This window comes from Cynocephalus volans, chromosome 1 (genome assembly GCF_027409185.1).
Source record: "Cynocephalus volans isolate mCynVol1 chromosome 1, mCynVol1.pri, whole genome shotgun sequence".
Classification (NCBI taxonomy): Eukaryota; Metazoa; Chordata; class Mammalia; order Dermoptera; family Cynocephalidae; genus Cynocephalus; species Cynocephalus volans.
This window is the reverse complement of record NC_084460.1, coordinates 131,397,773-131,422,819: the sequence shown is the minus strand read 5'-3', so window position 1 is coordinate 131,422,819 and position 25,047 is coordinate 131,397,773. Positions and strand designations below refer to the sequence as shown.

Here is a 25,047-nt window from a genome sequence, read left to right as displayed (position 1 = left end):
GTCCTCCCACAGCGTGACCAGGTCTCCACTGTGGCTGTTCCTAGCAGGTGGGATGGAAGCTGGGGCAAGGGACTGGGCCCCCCAGGCATCTTCCCCATGGCCATCTCTGTCTTTCTCTCTCACAGCAGAGTGTCCCAGGGGACTGCAGTGTCTCTTTGAGTGACCCCGGAGGCTTATGGGACATCGGCTTCGGACCCTCTGTGACACACCGTGCTGCACGGGATGATGCTGTCGTGGAGGCCTGAGGTCACACTTGTGTGCCTCCTCTTAGCCATGGCGGGCTGCCTTGCAGACCTGAGTGAGTGCTTTCCTTCCCTTCTCAGCCAGCCCCTCTGGACAAACACTGTGCCCCTAATGTCAAATGGAGACATGAAGCATTCTACAGTAATTCTAACAAGGCCTTCTTCTTCCTGGATTTCAAAGAACACTTCATTGCCACTGGCCATCAGGGACACACTCAAGAATACAAGATGAGAAGTGATGACGACAATATCCTATTGGTTAAATTTTGGTATTTTACTCATTTCAGATACATACCAGAGGAGGAGTGATAATAATGGCAACTGCCTCCACTGTGCACTTCTCGTGTGAGGTCATGGTGGGCGATTTACACAAATTTTTGTAAGCCTCACGATGGCCTTGTGAGGCAGGGGTCATTAGCCTCATTCTACACATAAGAAACTGAGACTCAAAAAGGCTGGAGTCACATGGCTCAGAAGTAGCACTTGGATTCAGACCCAGGTCTGACCAACTCCTGAGCCTGAGCTCTTCTCTCTACTACACAGTGCCACTCCCAGTGTGTTTTCTGGGAACTAAAACAGGTCAGGGAATGGCTAAGGGCAGTAAAGTTACTCAGAGAAAGGTCACACTCGGGGTGCTCAACTCTGGAAGACTGCCTGGGTGCTGTGCTTCTGAAAAAGTGATGTTGGTTTCTTGAGGGCATTAGTTCATTGCTGCATCTCTGTTTTTCCTCCAGACGAGGTCCCGCAGGTCACTGTCCAGCCCGCATCCACCGTCCAGAAGCTCGGAGGAGCTGTGATCCTGGGCTGTGTGGCAGAACCCCCATGGGTGAACGTAACCTGGCGCCTGAATGGCAAGGAGCTGAATGGCTCAGACGATGTTCTGGGCATCCTCATCACCCGCGGGACCCTCGTCATCCCTGCCCTCAGCAACCACACCGTGGGACGGTACCAGTGTGTGGCCAGGATGCCTGCAGGGGCTGTGGCCAGCGTGCCAGCCACTGTGACACTAGCCAGTGAGTCTGCTCCTTGCCTGTCTGTTATGGGGCAGCCCCTCCTCCTCGCTTCCATTTTCCCCCTTCCCACCCCCTCCCCACCATTGATAAACCCCTGTCATTAGTTGAATCATAAAAGGGACCTTAACCCCAGGAATCCCCAGTGGTAGGAAGGGCCTTGTGCCCTTTGGTAGCTTCACTCTGAGTAGGGTCTGTGCCTGGAGAGAGGGGAGCTGGTTAGAGGCTTGACATGGTTGAACTATTTCATGGGCCTCTGAGCGGGGCCATGCCGTGCCTTTCTACCTGGTTACCCTGTGGTTTTAGGGGTGGTGTGCCAACTGCTTACACACCCACCTCCATCACCTCACTCCATTCTCACAGCAGTTATAGTCAGAGCACGGACCAGGGCCATGTGTAGTCTGAACAGAGCCTGCCCATCCCAGACTTGGCCTCCTGTCTCTTTGTGAGGGGCAAGAATATTCCAAATGTCTGGAATATAAAGAGTTCAACATAATAAAAAGGAAACTGTGTGACAAAGGGATAAAAAGAGGAGAAACAAGGAAGAACTGAGGTCACAGTTTGGTCCAAGGAAGGAATTCCAGGAGACAACTTTATAATACTACCCTTTTCTTTTGAGTTTTGCCAATTTTTTCTGGATGTTGTTGCCTCAGTGAAAGACAGTCTATTAAAATCATTATGTCTGTAGACATTCTATTTGAGATATAGATTCAGTGTTACCTCTGATCCCTTTTTTCTCTGATTATGAAGAACACAGGTCATCAGCCACAATGTATATCGACAAAATAAAATTTAAAAAAAAAAAAAAGAAGAAGAACACAGGTCCTTGGGCCAATATATGGAAGCCAAAAGCCAAATGGCTTCCAAGTTCCCTCCCAACTGAATAATTCTGGTGAATTCCATTTCCCTGCACTTCCTGCCAGATGGTCCTTGTGACTGCTCTTCTTTCTTTTATGCTTGTGAAAATGAGGCATAAGTTTTAAGAAATTACTTAAATGTGTGTTAGAAGGATCCAGCAGAGCAAAGGAAGGATCCAGGGCCTGTGACCCAGCACAGTCACAGCTAGAGGAGGAGCATTACCCAGGACAGGATCTAGTAGTTCCTATATTCTACCCTCCTGAGTCCCATCATATTAGCCTAGTTGGGAGTGGGTAATCTGACATACGACTTTATATGTGATCACCACTTGGGTGAACTGCGTCCCAGCTACAATACATATATAATCTAATATTCTACCCATCATACACACAGGACATGAGACTTGGCTGATTAAATACACGGCTGAAGGATGCAGAGCAGCCCAAAACCCATTCTTATATACTGAGTCTATAGCCAGGAAATACAGAGAATTGCCTCCAACTGGGCCCCTTTCCTGGAGTCTGACGTGTAGTTAATAGGGAAACTTGTTGAGACATTCGTGATATTTGGATTTAAACTTTGAGAAGATTTCCAGGGCTTGTTTCCTTGTGACTTAGCAGTACCCTGGGATCCCTGACAGCCCTGTTTGTGGCTTCCACGTCACCATCATCATCACCCTTGTGGATGTTGTGTTTCCAGTAAGGTGGAAATCCTATGTCATGGGTCATACCAAAGGCAGCAAACTCCTGAAATGCCCTCAATCCCAGTCAGCCGGAGTCCTGGAGTGTGTGAGGTGTGAGTCCAAGGAGACTAGTGCAAGATGAGCAAACAGAAAAGCCCCTGCCTGTCCTCTGTTCCTGGATCCCTGGAGGGGCTTCGCTTGGTGGGAGTGTGGAACGAAGCTGCCGGCAGCTTCCTGCTTTCTTGGGAAACAGTCCTAGCAGCCCTGCATTTTCTCAGGGGCGAAGGCAGAATGTGTCTGCAGCTGTCTCCCCAAAGGGCCAGGCTGACCCTGGGCTGGATCTTGGAGCCCCCCACACAGTGGGGACCACTCTCCTTGTGGCACAAGGAGCACCTGTTGAATGTGAGGGTGGGCCTCTGGGGAGCAGACTGAGGGCTGTGTGAGGGAGGCAGGCCTGGGTGGCTGCTGGGCCCTCTCTTGCAGCTGTGCTTGGCAGGGGCCAGGCTGGAAGCTTGGGTGGGGAGAGGTCATCTCATTACATCAAAAAGGGCTGAGGTCAGAGCTCACTTCTTATGACTGTGCACTTCCTGCCTCCACTTGCCTATTTTAACATTATGATTATAATTGCAGTCTAGAAAGTTGAAAATATGTAGAAAACAGTGTCTCCCCTCAGCCTGCCATCTTTGTACCACCATCATTATCATTCTGGCATATATGCTTCCTGTCTTTATCCATACAGTTTCTGTTCTTACTTTCTCCCCCTTGACATCGTATGATAAGCATTTTCCATAATTTACTTTTTCTTTTTTTCTTTTTTATTATTTTTTATTTTTATTTTTATTTTGTCGATATACATTGTGGCTGATTATTGCTCCCCATCACCAAAACCTCCCTCCCTTCTCCCTCCCCCTTCCCCCCCAACAATGTCTTTTCTGTTTGCTTGTCGTATCAACTTCAAGTAATTGTGGTACAAAATGCACTAATCATAAGTGAACAATCGGATGCAGTTTTTCCTGTATGTGTACACCCATGTACCCATCACTCCAGCACATCCCCTCAGGCCCTGCCCTAGTTAATCTGTCCTCCAAGCCCCCGTCAGAACATGATCATAATTACTGAGGACCCTAGAATGTCCCCTGAGTGGCTCTACCATCATGTACTGAACTTTTTTCTATTACTGGGCAATTAGGTCACTTACAGATGTTCATTATTACAAATAAGATTTGTCTTTTAGCAACATTTGTGCCTAAAAAGGGTGACACTGCTCATATACGAGGGAGATTTCACCTCAAGTGGCAGCATGTGTCTTGCAAAGACTCAAGATATTCCATAACTATCCATTTGGCCTAATTAAGAGCTGGGCTGAACCTTTCATTGTTTGGAGAAGGGAGAGTTGGAGAGTCAAAGATTTATCTTGGAGCCCTCCTTCTGCTTCAAGGTGTATCTGTGTGAGGAGAGACAATTTATAGCCTTTATTTTTAAAAAATTCCTGGCTGCTTCTTTCTCTGGTGTTTGCAGGGATCTGCAGTTGGCAGAGAGGACAAAGGGAAAGGTTTGGTTGCTACCCAAGAAGGCACAGTGGAGGGGCTTGTGCAGAAACGAGTCTTGTTTGAAAGCCAAGAACTATTGGCTAGTCATTTAGACATGAATCAGAAGTGAAATGTTTGGGCCTGACTGGAAAGGAGAAGCGCTGGAAATCGAGAATGGGCTTGGGGGGCTGTGTCATGGAGGAGAGGGAGTCGGTGGAGTGGAACTGTAGACTCCCAAGCTTCGAGGAGGCAGCGATGGGTGGCGGGAAGGCAGTAGGGGTGAGAAAAGGGTGCTGTCTTTGGGTTCATGCCATTGGGGGATTTGGCCCAGACTCAGCAATTAGATTAAGTTTCTGAAAGCGCATTCCTGAGCAGAATGGGGGCTGTGTTTTGCCGGTTGGCTGATGGAGGAGGGAGGCTGAGCGGTAGATGGGATTAGGGAAAGCATGGTCTACACTGAGGGGAAAGGCTGGGGCACACGCTCGCATACCCACATGTAATTGGCATTTAGGCTTCCTTCCCCTCTGCTTATTCCGCACACCTTCATGTGTCCATCCTCGTGCGAAGCAGCTGCTGTCTGGCCCACCTGGCAAGATGCCGCCTCCTGCGTCTAACTCCTAGAAGTCACTCGGAGCTTTCAGTGATGGGCCTGGGACCTAGCTTGAGGATTCAGGGGTGGGGAGGGGGCCTCTAGCACAAAAACTTTCCTGGTCCAGGCCTATTTAACTCCAGTGTTGGGGGTTGGAGGATGTGCTTGGACTTCACCCATGCCTGGTGACATCAGCTCTGGTTGTCAGGGAAGATGGGGCCAGAAAGTCAAGAACCACCTGAAAAGTCTCCCCTGTGCACTCTCCCACCCTCCACCTTAGGGTGTCCCGGCCAGCCGTGTGGTTAATTTGCTCTCTGTGCACGTGCCATCTCCCTCTCCTCTGTGGAGCACGTTCTCTCTCCTATTTAACCTAATCTTTATTTTTCATTTCTGTCTCTTGCTGCTAATGCCTCATTTAAGGCCGCTTTGCCTGGATCTTGCTTTTTGAAATGCTTTTGACTGTGCTCTCCTCCCATCCACTTCCCTTTCCCTTTCTTTTCACAAGCTTTACCCCAGGTGGCCAGCCACTCAAATGGTGGCTCACACGTTCCCACTCTGCTCCTGAACCAACAGCAGACACTGCCGATGGAATACCACCCTCCTTCCAGCTGGACCCGATTCTGCCTCAGAACCAGTCTCAATGCAGCAGAGCACAGGTAGCCACAGCGGGTTCCCAGAGCTGACAGGCAACGCGAGAGCTGTTCTTACCTCTGATGACCTACCGTTGAAATCAACTCCTTTACTTCTAACTTTTTTCTATCTTTTTTATTCTTTAATTCTCCCAGTTCTCCCATCATCCCTAGGTCTGGGAATTTTAGTCTCAAGCTAATGTGAGGTCTTCAGTTGATGCTGGTATAGTTGAGAACAGATCTGTTGCCCCTCCATAAGGCCTGTGAGCACTAAGACCAGGTTACACTCCTGACTCATCCTCTCTGGCTTCAGAGATCAGCAGGTGAAGAGGCTGCCGGGAAAGGTCATAAGGTGACCAGGGGCGCTTTGTAACCATTATTTAATTTAACCCATGAATAAAAGGAAGAGCCAAACTGGTAGATGGAAAAAACAAGAAACTAAAAAAATTTTTTTTAATTCTGGGGTTAGGTCTTAGCTTTGCCACTTGAGTTATGTGACTGGACAAGTCACTTAATCTCTCAGATTGTGCCACTGTAAAATGAACACAATAATAGTTATATCACCAGTCTCGTGGGTTTTTTGAGGATCATTTGAGAAAATGTGAAATTGTAATGTCTTCAGGCATTTTAGGTATTCCAGGCTTCATTTGTTCACTTGCTTGTTCAGCAAACATTGTGGAGCATCTCCCTGCAGGAGGCTCTGGGGCCTGTGTCCAGCCCTGTGCTGCCCAACTTCATTCAAGGAGCAGCCTTTAGGAAGCCACAAGCCAGGGGGTGCAAAGCTTTCAGTCAAAACCAGAGCCAAGAGAGAGGATGGCCTTGCTGGAAGGAGAGGACTAACCCATTTCCTGTGAATTTCTTAGATCTCTCTATAGCTGTGTTCTCCAACCCAGATTCCCACCTCCAGCCGCCTTTCAGAGCAGCCGTGGTGTCATTGTGCGTTGTCAGCGTTGCCCACATATGCTTGTGGGGTTCACTGCTGCCCATTCTTCCCTAGACAGCTGCTGGTTTGCGCTGGTAGGCCAGGCTACAGCAGGGCACATTCTACAAACAGAAACCATGTCTCTTTTTTCAGCTCCTCTCACCTCTGATTCCCATCAGATACTTCATTATGGCCATCTGGGTTCTGAACCTGAATTAGAATAGGCTATCGAGGATCATTGTAGACATTTCTTTCTTAAACTATTTATAGCTTCCATTATCCCTATATTAGTCAGAGTTCTCCAGAGAAGCAAAACCAATAATATATACAAGGTTATGTATCTGTAATATAATATTCATATATGTATAATTATATATAATACAAAGAAAGAAAGATTTATTTTAAAGAATTGGTTCATGCTGGCTGGAGATTCAGGTAAGAGTAGATGTTGCAGTCTTGAGTCCAAATGCTGGAAACTCTGGCAGATTTTCTGTGTTGTCCTTCTTGTCTGGGGAGCCTGTCTTTGCTCTTAATGCCTTCAACTGGTTAGATGAGGCCCACCCCATTTATGGAGAGTAATTTGTTTTACTCAGGGTCTACTGATTGTAAATGTTAACCACATCTAAAAAATAACTTGACAGTAACATCTAGACTAGTGTTTGACCAAACAACTGGTCACCATTTTTTAACAAAATTAACACATGAAATTAATCTTTACAGTCTCCCACTGTCCCCCTCAAATATGCCATCTTCTTGGGGTAGTTTGGGAATATGTCTCTTTGGAGAAAATGTGAATTAATTAAATTCTCCTTAAGTCCAGCTCCCAGAATCATTAATAGCCCCTTAATACCGAGATGTTTCCACACAGCCCATGCAATGGTTATTTCTTAGCCTTTATGGAGCCATGAACTCCATCCATCCCTCTGGATGTTTTAAATGTCAGCCATGGATGGAGCTGCACCATTGGAAGACACAGGCACAGAGACCCTGCTGTCCCAGCCCCCCCGCCCCCCAAAGATGCATTCGCTAGTTGCAGAAACAGGTCCATAAAGCCCTCTCGCCTTGGCACAGGCATATTGTTAGGAGTTGCTTTTGCCACAGCATCTCAGAGCCAAAATTATAGTTCAGTTTTGACAATTTCATTAAGACCTTCATTTCTGAATTCTAATTTCCCCTAGCCTCGATTTTTAAATTTTAACTTATATGTGTCTATATATCTGTATCTTGACCTTTTTTACTTTAAAAGCTTATATTTTGTAGTATATATCCTTACAAGCCACCTCAAATCCTCTGTGGAATGGAGGGGTGGAGATGAGAGATGAGAAGAGAAACAAGCAAGCAAGAACTCAATCAATCAACCCACTGATCAACAGAAAGAATTTGTCTTTTGTTTCCAACAATCACTAATATGTTCTTCTCAGTATATATTGTCTTACCACAATTCATAATCTAGCCTCTTTAATTTAGTTTCTTCCTCAGTGCCTTACCACTTAACACTGTGTTCTATTCCTAAAGAGTTCTATTAAAGAAGACAAAACCAAAGTTTACAAGTCCCACTTGGAAAATAACAAACCGTCCATTCTCCAGTGCGTGCTGACTTCTGTATTTGGGTGTTTTGGAGGTTCGTATCCTAAGAATTAGGATGTGTTTAGAATTTCAAACAGAGCACAGTAAGACCTGATCCCTGCCACTGAGGATCTCTCAGTGTAATGGAGAAGGTGGACTTCACTAACCCGTGAGCCATAAAGCAAGTCAGCCCTTGAGCTGCCAGACACGGATGTGAAGATTTTAGTGAGAGCTCAGAGGCTAGCAATGACTCATTTCAATTTCAGAGGATTGAGGAAGACTCAGGAGTTAAGCCTTTAAGGATATGTATGAAACAAGCTTTATCTTTAATTTTTTGAATCCTCACTACCTTTCTCAGACCTTTAACAACTAAATTCAGCTGTCGGTACTCAGCCCTAGGGTCATTGCGGTTTCCGGGTGGCACACATAGTGAGATATTTCCATGGTGAGCTCAACCAGATTCTTAATGAAGCCCCTGGGGGATTGCCTCTCTCTTGCTACTCCTCCACCCCATTCCCCACTGCCCCCATTTCTCGCTGTTCCCATCTCTTTTCTCTTTGGGTTTGTGCATTTTCTGATTAAGAAAGGAAACTTTACAGTGTTTCCTTCCAGCACCACCTGCTTTCCCCCAGTCTGATTCACTCAGCCAAGGACACCACTGGCTCCAAGTTGGAAAAACATTCGTGTGTTGGCGAGAGCGTCTCAGGGAATCCTGTGCAAGTTCTATGCTTTCGGATGAAGGGGTGGCAGCAGGAAGAAGAGTTGGGGGAGGAAAGAAAACACAGGTGGCTTCCTGAACTGCCCCAGGAGGGGAAGGGAGTCTGCCTTTTCTGGGAGAGACAAAGAGACACCTTCACATGGGGGCACATAGTCGGTAAAGGAGAACTAGCTTGAGCTTGAAATTTAGTTATTTTATACCTAAGTTATGCGCATTTTGCTTCGCCAGTTGGGCAAGAAAATTATTAAAGACAGCTTCGACCAAAAGGTGCTGAGCAACTTGAATATCTTAGTAGGAAATGAATAAGGAATCCCATATAGCTTTAGGCCAAAATTATATTAACTCCTTCTGTTTTCTGCTGGATACAGGCAGAAATTCACATCTCACAAGAATTTCCATTGATATTCTAGTGAAATCTCCAAACGGCATCAGCAACACTCATCCTTTCAGGCTTGGCACAAGCACCCAGGTAGACTTGTGGTGAAAGCTCTGCTTAGGGACCCAAACACCCAGGGTTCCAATTTTTTTTTTTTTCTTAGTAGCAATATGCATTTACTTTTTTATTTTATTTTATTTTATTGAAACATAATTCACTGTACATATCCACAGGGTACAGCATTGAATATCAATACCTGTGGCAATACCTGATTCCAATTCTGTATTTAGCAGGGGTCACTATTTTCCACACTGACCTCAAGTGTACATCTCCTACCAAGGACACACTTAAAGACTCTGAACCCACCCCACCCTACTCCTCATTTGGTTCTTTGCACACACAGCCACGTGCTTAAGAGAATCCTAGGTCCATTTTCTCAGCGAAGAGAAAAGGAAAGGGCTACATAGTATGTTGGTTTGATGAGGGGAGGGTTGATTAGCTTGCTTTAAATCATTGGAATCCTTTAAGGAACAGGATACAAGATGATTCCTTTAAAATGAAAAAGAAAACAAAGAGAGCAGATAAGTCTCTTGACTCCCCGTTTTTTGTGTGTGGAAAAGTTTAGCGATATCTACTTTGACCTTGTTTTTAGACTTTCAACCACTTTTGGAATCTCTTAATAATGCTTGGAATTATAGAATGTCCTGCAGCGTGTTTATATTAAAGGACAATCACTTAATAGCAAGAAAAAATGTAAGCAAAAGGAAAAAAAACAAAAAACTTACTTGGGCAAAAATAGCATTTTTTTTTCCCTATGGAAAATATGGGGCTTAATTTTGAGTGATTGTGCTCCTTCCACTAAAAACATTTGGTGGCTTTAGGAACCATAGCATAAACTCAGGCTCTAGCGTGATGCTCATGGCCTGTCTCTCATGCCCACTTCCCATCTTGCGCTTCCCCTTTTTCTGAAATAACACACTGCCAGCTGGCAACATCTCCTCTATTCTCATGGATTATTAATTCCTTCTCAATTTTCAAGAAGTATCTTCTCCTCTAGGGATCCTTTCTTTTTTTTTTTTTTTTTTTGTCCTTTTTGTGACCAGTAAGGGGATTGCAACCCTTGGCTTGGTGTCGCTCGCACAGTGATCTAGGGATCCTTATCCCCCTCAGCTTCCCAAGTCTGGAGTAAAGTCTCCTCTTCCTGGCTTCCTCCGCATCCTGGGTTGACTTCTGCAGCCCCTTCTGCCGTGGTCTCTTTGCCCTGAGGGTGGGAATTGCTGTTATTCATCTCTGTCCACAGTGCTTTACACTGGGCCCGGCACACAGTAGGCCTTCAGTGAGAGTCTAAAAAGAAGAAGATCCAGATAAAATGTGTTTGAAGTCTAGAAGATCAGAAAGGGCATGCAGAAGGTGAACAAAGATTTCAAGATTTCTTCACTAAATTCTGATATATTAAAAGTTTTCAGGAAGTAAATAAGGAAGGAGGAAGCAGGAACTCAGGATACAAACAGGTTGAAGATACAAATAGATTCAAGAAAGGTTTATACAAATTGATGGATGTCAAGAGCATAAAAGGTAATTTAAAAGAAATTGAGATGTTTGGAGGAACGTCTGGAACCTCGAAGGGAAATGCCAGTGGATGGATGGGGCTCCACGTCCTACCAGACCCCTCATGGGGCATATCAGAGATGGTGGGTGGACGGATCAGCAGCCACCACTGCTGTGGGACTGTGCAGATCCCAGGTGTGTGGGAAGAAACAGCAGGGACCACTGTGGACCCCACTGCCCTGAGAACAGTGCCCCTGCCTCCCCAGCAGGAGTTCTGTTTGTAAGGGTCACGCTGAGGTGTTCCTCTCCAGTCTCCCTCTGAGCTCCTTGGCCACCATTTGTTCCCTCTCTCTCTTCCTGTGCAGACCGCCAGCCCTGCCGAAAGCTGTGCCAGGATCCAGTTCTGGCTCTCATGAGCCTAGACCACCAGGATTCACATTAATTTTCCCATTGCTAAGTTTATAGTTTATATTTGGTTGATCAGAGAAATATGTGTGATGTGGGCTGTTGGCAAGTAAATCTTTTTTTCCTTCTTCTGTCTTCAGTGTATTTTTTTTAAACCATTTCATTTCTTCAACTAGTCCAAAAGAAACTCCCCAGTTCTGGTAACCAGCCCCACCTCATCGTAGCACTAAAGTCAGATAAATGCAATGGTCTACAGGCATCTTCTGTGTTCATCTGGCTGCCAGACTCAGTGGAGACATGGCTCCCATCCTTGACTTTTCTTTGAGGATTAATCACATTTCTCATTCTCTTATGTCTTTTTTTAAAAATATTTTTTTAATTGATTCAAGCCAAGAAATTCCTGAAGCCTTAGGCCAGTTTATTGCAAATCAGTTAATGACATTGCAAAATAGGTTCTTTTGATTTTCTCTCCTTCCTCTCCTACTCCTCTCTTTATGCCCTCTCTCCTCTCCTGCCCACCCCCAGTTTTCTCCCTCTTGTCTTGATTTTGATTTTCTGCCCTCACCCCCCAGTCTCTTTCATGTCTTCTCCATTCTCAGCTTTCTCCCACTGTTCAAATCTGGGTACAAATCCCACCTCAACTGAAAGGAAAAGAGAGACAAGATTTAACTAATGTGTTTGGCATCTGCAAAAGTTTTTTTTTTCCCCTCCCCATGGAAACTGTTTTTATTTAAATAAAAGAGAACACGCCTTGGTTTCATCAGAAAGTGTGTTTGAGAAATTTCATGTCATGTTTCCATGGCTGTCAGGAGAGAGCTTTGGAGCCAAAACTATTTGAGCAATTGGACAGGCAGAAAAAAATCCCAAAGAGAGCAAACATATTTATCCACTCTTCCAGCCTGCAAAGGAGGAGCAGTACTCACTCTGCCAATTCCCTTTCTAAGTTCTCTGTAGATCGTGGTGGCCTGCCTTAGGTCGGAATGCTGGTGGAGGTGGTGAGGACTATGCTGGAGGACACCGCTCTTGTGAATTGTGGTATCCTGCCTTGTGTTGTTCTTATCTGTCTTGTCTGTTAGATTAAAAGCTCCCAGTGGTTATGACCTCTGTATCTATGGTTAATGTGACAAAGCACAGAGAGATGGAGCACTGCTCAGTGGCATGCTCACCCCATCGTTCTTTCTGCACCGCAGTCCATTTTTGAGAGATGACCAAGTTGTGGAGAAAGTAAAGCTAAGAAGGTCTTTCTCTGGCTGAGCTTCTGGCTCACTGCTATACAGATGGACTTGGATGTGGACTTCGTACTTTCTGCAGTACTGAGCATAATGGACAATTGTGCAGCATCTGACTGGGTAAATGCATGGATCGATGCCTGGAGGATGGTATTGTACTGACTGCTGACTATAGAACATGCTGGTTTTGCCCAGCTTTATGGGCTGCAGCTGGGTTTGGCTTGAGTGGTCTGTGTGCCAGGGCTACAGACTGGTAAAAGGCTTAGTCACTACCCAAAATGCGTGGCTTCTGAGGCTTTGCCCAGTAAACCTCAACCACTCACCAGGCGCCAGCTTTGTGACCTCATGAGGGCACCACCAGGCTCTAGCCTCCACTCTGCTTCTGTACTTGCCCCACATCCTCAGCAGATGACTGCCATGGTTTTCTACTTTCAGAGCATTTTATTTTGGAGGACTAACCTCGGGGTCATGCTGAGCCATGGTTCCTGAGGTGACATGGGGGTTGAGAATAATGTCCTGATTTTTTTGCCCATTGGTGAAACATTTGGGGGCACAAGAGAGCCCTCCACATTGTCAGAGGCCACACAGTGAGGCAGAGCCTAGGACTCTTCATCTTCTCAGACTCTACATCTGAGTTCATCTGCATAGCCGTGAGCTGTAGGCTCAGCTGGAAGAAGCTTTTCAAAGCTTTGCTTCCCCTGCACCTTGGCCATCCCTCAAAAAGGGACTGTGGTTCAGGAAAGACCACATGGTCAGCATGCACTAAGCAGTGCTCCATGAGGACAGAATCCTTCTGTGCTTTGTCACATTAGGCATAGATGCAGCAAGCCACTGCAGGGACAAGTTGAAGCTTGAGGCCAGGAGAATTGGGGAATCACATGATCAGTCAGCCCAGAAACTTGCCGATGGCTCTGAGGCTGCTGAGCCATCCTGGCAGCATTGCCACTTAAGCCCCATGCAGTGCCCCATGGATCCCATCCAGACCTCACTGATGGGTGCAGGATTGTCCTGTGACCCCCCAAGAATAGGCAGGAGGGTAAGACAGGACTGTATGTGAGAAACGCCTGCATGGGTAGAAAGCCAAAAGTTTGTCAAGTGTTCCGCGAGCTAATGGATATGGGGATATTGGTTACTCCATGCAAGCATCCAGCCAGAAGCACTGTCTTACTTGACTTCTTGTTTAAACAGAATGGAACTTTGATTTGCAGCCTAAGGGAGGACTCAGGGAGAGGGTCAAATGAGGAAACCCCTTGGAAGTGATTGTTAGGTTTATGGATTACACTGGGGGGCATTTGGCTGACACCCAACACACCCTGTAACTGAATGTGTAAAGTCCATGAAAGTCAGTGAGAGGCCTACAATTGAGAGTTGACAATTTGTGTTGTGAGAATGCATGAAGCTACACCAAATATTGGGATTTAATTTATAGCTCTAGTGAGCCTTTTATTAATAAAAGAAGGATGGAGACTAGAAGGTGGTGAGAAAGAAGTTCAAGAGGGGCTCAAGAAAAAATTCGCTGATTTGCAGTTCATTAATGATTCTGGTGATGGCAGACACACCTATGTGCCTCTGAAAGTCTTTTATTTGCTTTTCATTTTTCCTGTGGCCAAGAGGGTATGTGCCTGATGTCCCCTTTAAATGCGAAGTGGAAGCACAGAGCACAGCACGATGTGTGTTTGAACAAATCCCTGTAACCTGTGCATCGAGGCATCCTACAGAATTGATGTATCAGAATGTACATGTTCCTTTTGGAAATTGAGCTCTTAGAAGAACGGAACCAGGCAGGGTTCTATGTGGAGCCTAAAATAGCCTGGGCTTTCTCAGACAGCACAAAGTTCTGTGTCAAGTAAAGAAGGTCAACAAACTCAGAGATGACCCCAAAGACCAGGGCTTCAGACACGTTGACATCTGAGAAACAAGAGTGGGCCTATTGGCATTTGATTGATGTGCACAAGTTAATGAAGTAGCCGGGGGAATGCATAAAGGTAGGATGTAAAAGAGGGTGTGAGGGAAGGTAAGAGGATTAAAGCTGCAAAAACATTCCTGTAATGGATTTCTCAAACACACCAACCAACAGGCAAGGACAGGTGTTGTGTCAAACCATTTCCCCATGAAACCTGATCCATCCTTCAGCAGCGGAGGCTTGCTAACCCATTTGTCATTGAAGGGCGTGCCCCTTCTTTCCAGGGAGGCACACTGAGCAGCCCCGAGACTCAGCCAGGAAACTGGCTTTGCAGACAAAGGGCCTGGGAACAGACTGGTTTCCTTCATATGTGGCCAACTAGACCTCCTCTCTGCATCTGCCCCTTCAATGGCTGAGTAGGCCGTTATTGATCATGGAGTCTCCCTACCTCCCTAGACTCCTTCCTGCCCAAAAACACAAGAGAAGGGAGTCCTTTGATTTTCACATCATTTATCACTTCATTACTCTGCTTTTGATCCCTTAGTGAAACTTAAGTTTTACTCCAGCAGCCAAGTTGGGAGTGTTTGTCTAGTGAAGCAACAGCTAAGTCTTTAGCTTAGGAGGCACAGGGAGGAGGCAGGGCTGAGCACCAAACTATTGCTTATTTGTTTTGAAGCCAGGAAGGCTTGCCTGCCAGTCAGCCCTTGTGGGGGCTGGATGCCCAGCTGGGGTGTCTCTGTCTTGCCCACACGGGCTGTTGCACACATGTTGGCATCAGGACAGAGGGGCTGCCTGGCCGCATGGCTGACCAGTGCCCAGCTTCGTGCTCCCCTGCTGCACAGCCTTCTGTCTCCATCAAGCAGTTGTCAAGGGGTGCGGCAGGTGCCAAGAAGGGCTTAAGGGGGCCCAGTGTTTCTAGCACTGGGTCGGGGAGGCTGGTGCACAGAGGAGTGTGTGATCCATGTGTGGATAAGCCCTTAATTACGATCGGCAGGAGCCTGGGCCGTTAAGATGAAGTTGGCATTCTGGTGCCAGACTCCTTTCAGTTGCTCACATCTTTCTTGCAAAATGATCTGCTAGCTTTAAGTATCTTGCTTGAGGCTAATTTCCTTGGAATGAGGTAGAGAAAGGGAGGAGGAAAAAATAAATAAAAAAAGACTCTTGGTGGAGTAGTTTTGAATTTATTAGACCATGGAAGAGAGTGCGTCTCACTGCCTGAGGAATTTTCCAGATGCCCCTGAGCTCACAATCGCACACACCTCATTTTGTGGGGAACTTCCTGACTTGGTAGGTACACGGCGCACTGACCCTGAAGGAGGATTAAAGCCTTTGTATTTTTGAAGTGAATTGCTTTCAAAAGCAAAGTTACCAACATTTAGCCAGAACATGTTGAGCTCAGGCAGTCCCTTTCCCATAGTCCAGAACTTCCTCCCTCTGAGAGAAAAGTCATTAGCTGTCTTGGCTGAGAGACTCAGCCAGGACTGGACTGTAATTTGTGGGGCCCAGTGTAAAACGAAAATGTTGCGTCCCTTGTTCAAACATTATAAAATTTAAGATGGCAACAGCAGAGCTTTACACCAAGTGTTGCCCTTTCCAAGGGCATGCCCATGAAGCTGGCCTTGGGCTCAGCCTTCCAAACTCTTGATTCATTCAGCAAGGATTTAGAGAGCATTTGCTATATCCTAAATACTGTGCAATGGGCTTAGGTTTTGGGCAGGGAGTGAAAAGTTAATCGGCTTCCCACCAGGAATCTATAATTACGTTAGGGTCAGATATCAAAATTAAATAATGATGAAGTAGTTGTTTAAAAGCCCAGGAAGCCCTACACCCACCCAAAGGAAAGAATCCATGAGAGAGCTCACCTTGACCACCGGCATCACTCGTTCAGCCTGGAAAGTGAGATGGGGCAGTAGAGGTGAATCAGGCAATCTGTCCCGGTTTTGCCACACTGCTCCATGAATAGCATGTGTTTCTTACTCCACATTTATGAGACCTAATTCACTTCTTTCCTGAGATGTGGAAGTAAGCTCTCAAGAAACGTTCTATTTTCAAAATAGCTTCCATTGTCCACAATTAAATAAAATGTTCGTAGGACATTGTTGTGCTAGGCCCTTGTCTCTGAGCTCATAATGTAGACCAAACTCAAGTTGTGAACTTGAGTTTATAGGCAACAACAGTGGGACCCTGGTACCTAACTTGTGGGGCTCAGCTTTCAAAATATTAATTCATTCAACATTTACTGAGGTTTTATTTGGGCCAGGACCAAGGTTAGGGTCAGAAGACACACATAGGAACAAGACTCAGTAGCTGCCCCTAAGGAGTTCACAGTCTAATATTGTAATCAAAGGGACAGCAGTACTTTCATAGAAACAATAGGGCTTTCCCGCCATGGCTTGGCTTAAGAGCTTCTGGAAATTTCCATCAACTAGGGCACCTCCTGACCTCACTGAGTACCTTGATCACCGGGGCTCTCCTGTGGTGACAGTAGTTTGTTTTAGGTAATTATCTCTTGTCTTCTGTGAGAAACCTGATTCCCACCATTCCTGTTGCCTTCTCCTGGTCTGCAGTGGAAACAACAACACAGGCAGGTGGAGTCTTGCAGTGAAACTGCAGTAAGCCCCGATGCTATCACTGTCAGGAGCTGAGCAGAATCCCATGTGGTCAGCATTCAGAGGGTGCCTCCGGGGCTTTCTCAGTACCTGGGTGAAGAGTGTCTGGGTGAAATATTTTCATCTCTCTTATCTTATACTCCATTAGTTTTATTTCGTCTCTTAAGTTAAATTCAGCTAAAATCCTGAAAACCAAATTTCCACTTTGGAACATGGTTTTGTTGTACAAATGGCATCAGTGATTTGTCTCATCCAAAGAGAGATGAGTTATTTGGATTCTTGGATTGTTTGGGTCCCCATTAACAGAGCCTCCCAACAGCTGTGCTAGGACATTTATGCCTGGACTGTGACCCTCCTCTAGAGCGGTGAGCAGGGCCCACTCGCCCCCTGTCTCAGTGTGACAGAAGAGGCTGGTCAGTGTCAGAGTTGAACACCCGTCAGTGATGAGGGCCACACATTTCCATCCTTATAAATTCCTATAGGCAAGAGGCCGGAGGAAGGACTCAGACACCCCCCACACTCCCTGCCCCGACAGCCCCAGTGTGTGAGGCTCTGCGGCTGTTTACTATCACTAAAGATATCGAGGCACAAGCACCCTGAAATGCCGTATCGATGCTGTGCGCCCTCGAGGTCCAACCGGCACCTTCCCTTCTCTCCACAGACCTCCAGGACTTCAAGTTAGACGTGCAGCACGTGATTGAAGTGGATGAGGGCAACACGGCGGTCATCGCCTGCCACCTGCCTGAGAGCCACCCCAAAGCCCAGGTGCGGTACAGCGTCAAACAAGAATGGCTGGAGGCCTCCAGAGGTGAGTGGGTGGGCAGAAGCCCAGAAACTGAGGCCAGGAGGAAAGCCGGCCTCCCCTGACCACCCCTGCCCAACAAAACTGGGTCCCCTGCTGCTACCTCTCCAACCACCACAAACACACTGAGGGCCCTGTCCTCATGGTGGCCAGCTGTCTTCTCTCTTGCCATTTAGCCCTGTAGCACCCAAAACAGGGCAGCTTCCATTGTGGAGGTCCTCTGCGCCATGACAAGGAATTTCCTCATTTTTTGAAGCCCTGGGAGATGTTGCTGAGCTGCTTCCATTTGAACAAGGCTCTCAGCACATGGTTCCAGATGCTCCCTGTGCGAGGCCCCTGCCACTGCCACCAAGCACATCCAGAAAGGCTGTCTGGCAAGGCCAGCCACCTCCGGAGCTTTGTGGCTCCCTGGTAGGAGGTGGAGCTCCTCCCCACACGGCAGAGCAATCTTTGAAGTGGAACTTGGATTTTTCCCTCTCCTCCCTTGCCTGGTAATGCATTGTCTCAGCTCTCACGGTTCCCTGCTCAGGCCACAGTGGACAGGACACTGGTCCAGGGCAGGCCAAGCCATGGTCCACAGAGTGCCAGCAGAGAGGGCATGGCCCTCAAGACCAAGTCAGCTTCTCCCTACAACTGGCCCTCGCTTAAAGCCAAGTAGACCCTCTCCTTGACCTGACTCTACAGCTCAGAATTTATACCTTTTAAAATATTCCCTAGATTTTTAAGATATTTTTATTAGCTCTTTTTGGTTATAAGAGGAATATTTGTTCATTGTAGAAAACTTTTTGAAAAGTAGAAACCCTAACCCAACACTCAGAAACAACTGGAGACTGAGAGAAAAAGAGCATTAATCCCTGCTGTCCCTGGTAGAAGCTTGGCAGAAGCCCTTATGGGAGGCCTACCCGCCCCACAGGCTTCCCCTGCTCCATCTGGTACTTGCCATAGCAGCTCACACCTGGGTGGCCCAGCAGCAGGCAGGCACCAGGCCTGGTAACACCACGACTCTCAGGAGGGACCACCAGGACAAAGCTCAGAGCTGGCAGCCAGTGCTTTGCCTGCCAGGAAGCTGAGTGCCATCCCAGCCACTGGGGTGTTCAGAAGCTGTGAATCTGCCTTCTGTCTAAAGAACCTGAACACACCCTGGGACCCCACCCCATGGCACCCCTGGACCAAGAGCAGACAAAGCAGAAGAAAGGGTTTCGATGGCATTCATGGAGAAGGCAGTGGTTGATGGTGAAAATATTCCTCTCTGGTAGCAGAAATGTGATAATGAGGTGACTTAGAGTGGGGGCTATGATGGAGACTGATGCGAAGTTCCAAAGTCTATTCCCTCGTCCCTGGGGGCTGGCAGGAATGATGTCTCATCTCCCATGTGCAGCATGGGCCCCTTGATCCATATGATGGCTCTGAGGCACATACTTTATGCCTTTTTACAAATAATGAAACAGGGTCGGAGAGGTTAATTAACTTACCCAAGATCACACAGTACTTGGCAGATCTAGAGCTTGAGCCCAGGTCTGGCTAACCCCAAATCCTGCTTTCTTTCCACCCTCCCCTAGCTGCTTGAAGGCATAAAATGCACTTCCATAGACCTGTGCACTAACTCCAGAGTGGTTAGTCACCCAGTTCATGAGCTGGTGGGTTAGTTACTTTCTCGCCCTGGTACTTCTGTTCCTCTTGGTTCAAAGTTTTATGGGGAGCATAGCATTTTAGGTTTGGGCTTATTAGGACCAAGGTATACATCAGCTCCTGGCTCCTGCTTCATCTGTCCCCCTCTCTCCATACCCTTAACCCCCAAACTCATCCCATATTCCCCTTGCCCTGCCCTTTCCCCAGGTAACTACCTGATCATGCCATCGGGGAACCTCCAGATTGTGAACGCCAGCCAGGAAGATGAGGGCACATACAAGTGTGCAGCCTACAACCCGGTGACCCAGGAAGTGAAAACCTCTGGCTCTAGCGACAGGCTGCGTGTGCGCCGTAAGGGCCGGACCCACATGATGGGAGGGGGATATTGATGATGAAGGGACTAGTATAGCTGGGAAGGGAGGTGGGAGCCTATGGTGTCAAGTCTAAGCTCCAGTTCTGTGTTGTCGGTGGTGGGCTGAGGGGGTGGTGGCCGTGGGGCTTGGGCTGTGGTACATCCAGGACTCAGCTAGGAGTTCTGGCCCCTCTGGCCAGCCCCCCACAGCACACACAGCACATGGCCCTCAGGCCTGGCTCAGCGGGTGGCTGTGCTTACAGGTCACAGCAGTGCCTGTTGGGAGGTTTCCTTCTGTGTTACTTTGTGATTGGGATGGGCTGGGATGAGTGTGCGGGAGCAGAACGGTCTCCAGCTCGGCAGCTGGTACGACATGTGCATAGAAGAGATGCCATCAGAGTCCTCCAGGCCTGCCATTCTGCCCTGCTTGAGGTATGCCCAGCACGTGCCTCTGGTGGAAGCCCACGGAGGTCCACGCTCTCTTCCAATAGTATGAAAAAAACAGCTGCCTTTTCTGAGCACTTTTCTAGGGTCCCTGCATGTTCCATGGAGTGACATCATACACTGAGTTAGGCTTTAGAAGTCAGAACCAGGGGCCAGCTGGTTAGCTAGGTTGGTTAGAGCACAGCTTTGTAACACCAAGGTCAAGGGTTCAGATCCCCATACTGACCAGCTTCCAAAAAAAAAAAAAAAAGTTGGCACCAGAGGTGGAGTACAGTGATGCTAATGAAGCTAAACTTCACTGGTCCCTCACTCACACTAACAAGGGAGCCTGTAATTTTTTAATTGGGGTCAGGGCAGGGGGTCCCAAACTGTACAAATTTCAGGTTTTAAACCCAGATCATCCCTTGGTTGACACATAAAGCAGAATCACACATAGCCACGTGCTCCCTGAGGGTCGCTGAGGAAGGCACCATGCTGGAGGGAAACATGCCTTTCAATAAGTTCTTTGCGGCTTGTCTCCCAGCATAGGAAAAAGATCGTGGTTTGCTCAGCTGAGCATCCCACAAAGTACGTGACATGCGTTTGGGGACCTTGCAATGTGAGAAATGCAAATCTTTAAGCAGTGGGTTCCATTCAGCTCAGCAGCTGCTTGCTGTGAGGGATGCTCGGGACCAAGACCCACAGGTGGGGTTGGGGGACACGGCAGACCTTCATCTCCCGTCTCATCTGCGGCCTCACATTGCACTTAGTGAGGCAAGCAGGGAAAATCACCTGCACCATTTAAATTGTTTCTCTCCACGCCCACGTCTGTCTCTATTTGCCAGCACAGAGTTAACCATACAGATGCTGTGTTGATAATACTGCTGCACTGTATTATCTCATTTCTTACTCCTAAAAGCTCTCTGCAGAAGTTAGCCCTTGTTTCTCACAACCTAGGTTGTAAGCCCCTAAAGTGCAGTCTGATCCCAAACTCATGCTCTCTGGGATTGCCTGCCAGGGCCAGGCCGCCCGAGGCAGGGCCTGAGAAGATCCCCTGCAGAAGTCTTTGCCCCACGCACTGTCTGTCCTTCCCTCCTCACCCCTCCAGGCTCCACCGCCGAGGCTGCTCGCATCATCTACCCCCCAGAGGCCCAGACCATCATTGTCACCAGAGGCCAGAGTCTCATCCTAGAGTGTGTGGCCAGTGGGATCCCACCCCCACGGGTCACCTGGGCCAAGGATGGGTCCAGTGTCACTGGCTACAACAAGACACGCTTCTTGCTGAGCAACCTCCTCATTGACACCACCAGTGAGGAGGATTCCGGGACCTACCGCTGCATGGCTGACAACGGGGTCGGGGAGCCTGGGGCCGCGGTCATCCTCTACAATGTCCAGGTGTTCGGTGAGTGTCTCTTGTGGACTTTCCTCTTTGGCCTTCTCTCTGGTCTAGTCTGTGTGGCCTTTCTAGAAGCATATAACCCAGGCTTAGAGAGGGTTAGATCTCATGAAGGGCTATGCACCGAGCGAGTGACAGAGGCACACTGAAAAGTCAGAGACCTTCGGATCCCAGATGCTTGGGCACGCAGTCCTGGTCCCCTCTGTAGTCCCTATCCTATCATGACTCTGGTGATGAAGAATGGGAATTCTCCTTCCTTCTACCCCTGCCCGTTAGAAAAAACCAACATCCAAAGGAAGGAGGGAGCTGTTCCTGACCGCGTCCCCTCCCAGCCTGTCTGGCTCTAGGACGGCAGACACAGCCGTTCTCACCCCTGCTCTGGCTTCTTGGCAGAACCCCCTGAAGTCACCATGGAGCTGTCCCAGCTGGTCATCCCATGGGGCCAAAGTGCCAAGCTCTCCTGTGAGGTGCGAGGGAACCCCCCGCCCTCTGTGGTGTGGCTGAGGAATGCCATGCCCCTCACCTCCAGCCAGCGCCTCCGGTTGTCCCACAGGGCCCTGCGTGTGGTCAGCGTAGGGCCCGAGGATGAAGGCGTCTACCAGTGCATGGCCGAGAATGAAGTTGGAAGTGCCCACGCCGTGGTCCAACTGAGGACCGCCAGGCCAGGTGAGTGCAGCCCAAGGATCTGAGCTTCCAGCTGAACACTCACAGAGTCCTTTCTCAAATGACATCCAACTTACAACACTAGTATATGAAACAGATAAACATGGCTTTTAGTTGTAAGTCCAAATTTTCATTAACTTATTAATAAATCAGAAGTGCAAATTTTCACTAATGAAAATGATCCATTAACTGACGTATTTTTTTATTAGTATTAGTTTGCAAAGTCTTTGAGTTCCTAGGGTTCCATAGAATTCAGTTTGACAACCACTGCTATAGAGCAAAGAAAGCAAATCTGTCCTTCTCAGCTTAACTCATTCCAATTAATGCCTACACTAATTGAGTAGTTACCATGTGCTCAGCACTTGCCTAGGTATGACTAAGACCCCTACCCTCAAGAACTTTCCTATGGAGGAGGTAAAACCAAGGAAACAGTTTGACAAAAATACAATGCTGGGTCAACATTATCAGGTGCCGTTGTCCCATGGTGGGGGAGGTCAGGTAAAGGAGAGCCTAGTGCAGGTAGAGTCTGTGGAAGCTTCCTGAAGGAAGCGCTGCCTCTCCAGGACTCTCAGATTCTCAGAGGGCATTCCCAGTTGGCTTCATGTCTCACATCTCCAGGTCACCTCAGTGGAGCAGGAAAAGGCCCATGTGGTACCATGATATTAAGATCCCATGAAGGGACATGTCTCCATCCCCCACCCAGACATGAGAAGGAAGGCTCAGGATTCCTGTGCCTCAGTAGCAAAGAGAGATAGTTCCCTCAAGATGTGTCCAGCTTGCTCTCAGGAAAATAGCAGGTAGCAGAGATGCTTGCCTGCCGCCCCCAAGCCGAGCAAGAGGCCTGGGCAGGGCAGGGGCTCCAGCTCTCTTCCCACAGAAGAGACACTCTGGCTGTGTGTCACAGAGCGGGCCGATGGTCAGACATCTCAGGTCTTCTCTCTGACTTCTTTCTCAGTTTTTTCCCTGGGGACAACAGCTCAGCAGGTAAACCAGGGGGACTCACACCCTCTTCTTTCCCTTCTCTTTTCTGCTTGGTCTTCCAGGCACAACCCTGAGACCCTGGCAGGATGCAAAGCCAGTGACTGCCACACCTCCCACGCCACCCTTCAGACCCGGCAGCCCTGACCAGATGCTGAGGGGGCAACTGGAGCTCCCCAGGCCCCCAATGTCAGTGCAGCCTGCTTCCCTGCAGTGCCCAGGAGAGAGAGGGCAGGTGGCTCCTGCCGAGGCCCCCATCATCCTCAGCTCACCTCGGACTTCCAAGACTGACTCCTACGAGCTGGTGTGGCGGCCTCGGCACGAGGGTGGTGGCCGGGCACCAATCCTCTACTATGTGGTGAAACACCGCAAGGTATGGCCCTGGAGTGGCGCTGTCGCCTCACCCACAAGTCTCCCCTCAGTGAGGCTCAGCAGGGTCACGCTGCCTCCTGGCCATCTCCCCTTGAGCCCTTGAAGCCTGAACCAGCACACCCCACTGCTGATGATGACCTTGTCCCTGTGAACATGCCCACCACCTCCCAGGAAGCTGATCGTGAGATGGACCTTTAGGACCTGAAGGGCCCAGGAAAAAGTCGTGTTTGTGCACCTTTAGGGGCAGTTTCTCACTAACCCTAAGCTCTGTGCACTCGATTCCCAGAGGTGCACCCAGCCTCTAGCCCGAGGAGACAGTCATCAGCCTCCCTGTTAACTGTTGCCCTCCTCCCCTCTTTCTTGTGTCATCCATTGTTGATGTTTTTTGTTTTGTTTTTTAACCTAAATAAGCTCTGCTAGGTACATACCTGCATTAACTCTGGCATGGCAGCCTAGCTCTACAGCCAGGAAAACAAATATTTGTGGACAAGTGTTTCTCTGTGGGCTACAAAATACCCCCTCAGTTCTCAGAATCCATCATGGCTCAGGTTTGACAAGCGGCATTTGAGCTCAAAGCACATCATGTTGTAGAGACCTCAGCTATTTCTCCTTGACAGAAGGAAGTCTGTCCAGAATGTTTTGGGAGCTGTCAGGGAGGGAGTCTCGAGCCAAGCCAGGACCGACCATGCTCCTGGACACTGTGCCCTGAGAGGCAGGACAGGCTCCCAGCCTGCATGCACCCTCACTCAAGGCTGTGTCTTCTCTGCTGTTATTCCACAGGGAAGAGGACATGAGATTCCCTATAAGAAAATATCCTTGAAAATGTTTCTCCTCACCCCAAGTATATGCTGTATCATTCTGAGGCCATTAGATAGTAGAAAATTATTGTTCTTAAGTGGATTTTTAAAAATTTTATTTGCTAAGTAATAGCATATTGTATATGCTGAGTTTTATTCATGTTTGTATTATTTTTGTTTTATTCGTGTTTATATTATTTTGTCCTTCCATAATACTTATAAAAGTATTATGTGCACTTGGTAGAAAATATGGAAAATGTATGAATGTGGAACTAAAAGTATTTATCTACTTTTTTCCCCCTACAAAAACAAACATGAAAACAAAGCCAGTTCTACACAGTGGAAAGTGTTGGCTGTGCAGAGCCATGTCCCTGCTTTGGACCTGCTGGCCCATATCATTCTGCTCTTGCCTTTTCCTTCACATGCTCTCCTGAAAGACCTTAGGTCAGGACAAGCACACAGAGACTCTGGGTCATCAGAAAGACCCCTAGGTCAGACAGCCCCTGCTGCCTCCTCTGCTGCCTCCTGGTGTGGTGAGGGCAGTTTCTCCCTAACCCTGAGCCCGCTGGCCTCTTCCCTGGCAGCCAGCAAAGGGGGTGAGTGAGTTTTTAACAAAAAGCAGCATTGTTCAGCACATGTTTTAGGGCAGGGCTTGTCCTAATCCTTATTTCCCCGTGTAACTGGACACCTCCATCTCAGAGTTGTAGACAAAGATCAGGGCAGGCCAAACACCCATGGTCCCCAGGAGACAAAAACCAGCAGGAGAGCAAGAATAATATTTTTCAGGCCAATAGGTGGCCATGGAACCGCCTCACACAGG

The 25,047-nt window shown here is 48.0% G+C and overlaps 1 protein-coding gene across 3 annotated transcripts in view; it reads left to right on the top strand.

Annotated features, from left to right (window-relative positions):
- Positions 1 to 25,047, top strand: part of BOC (BOC cell adhesion associated, oncogene regulated) — a 78,726-nt gene that overhangs the window by 36,657 nt on the left and 17,022 nt on the right. For 2 of the 3 annotated variants that reach the window (XM_063092973.1, XM_063092956.1), the window contains exons 2-8: positions 129 to 298; positions 977 to 1,255; positions 17,477 to 17,623; positions 19,454 to 19,597; positions 21,130 to 21,423; positions 21,811 to 22,083; positions 23,124 to 23,431. In XM_063092973.1, coding sequence (XP_062949043.1) covers positions 223 to 298; positions 977 to 1,255; positions 17,477 to 17,623; positions 19,454 to 19,597; positions 21,130 to 21,423; positions 21,811 to 22,083; positions 23,124 to 23,431 — 1,521 coding nt within the window. In that variant the 5' untranslated portion in view covers positions 129 to 222. Of the gene's footprint in view, positions 1 to 125; positions 299 to 976; positions 1,256 to 17,476; positions 17,624 to 19,453; positions 19,598 to 21,129; positions 21,424 to 21,810; positions 22,084 to 23,123; positions 23,432 to 25,047 lie in introns of all 3 variants that reach the window. The other variant, XM_063092966.1, reaches the window with a different exon arrangement.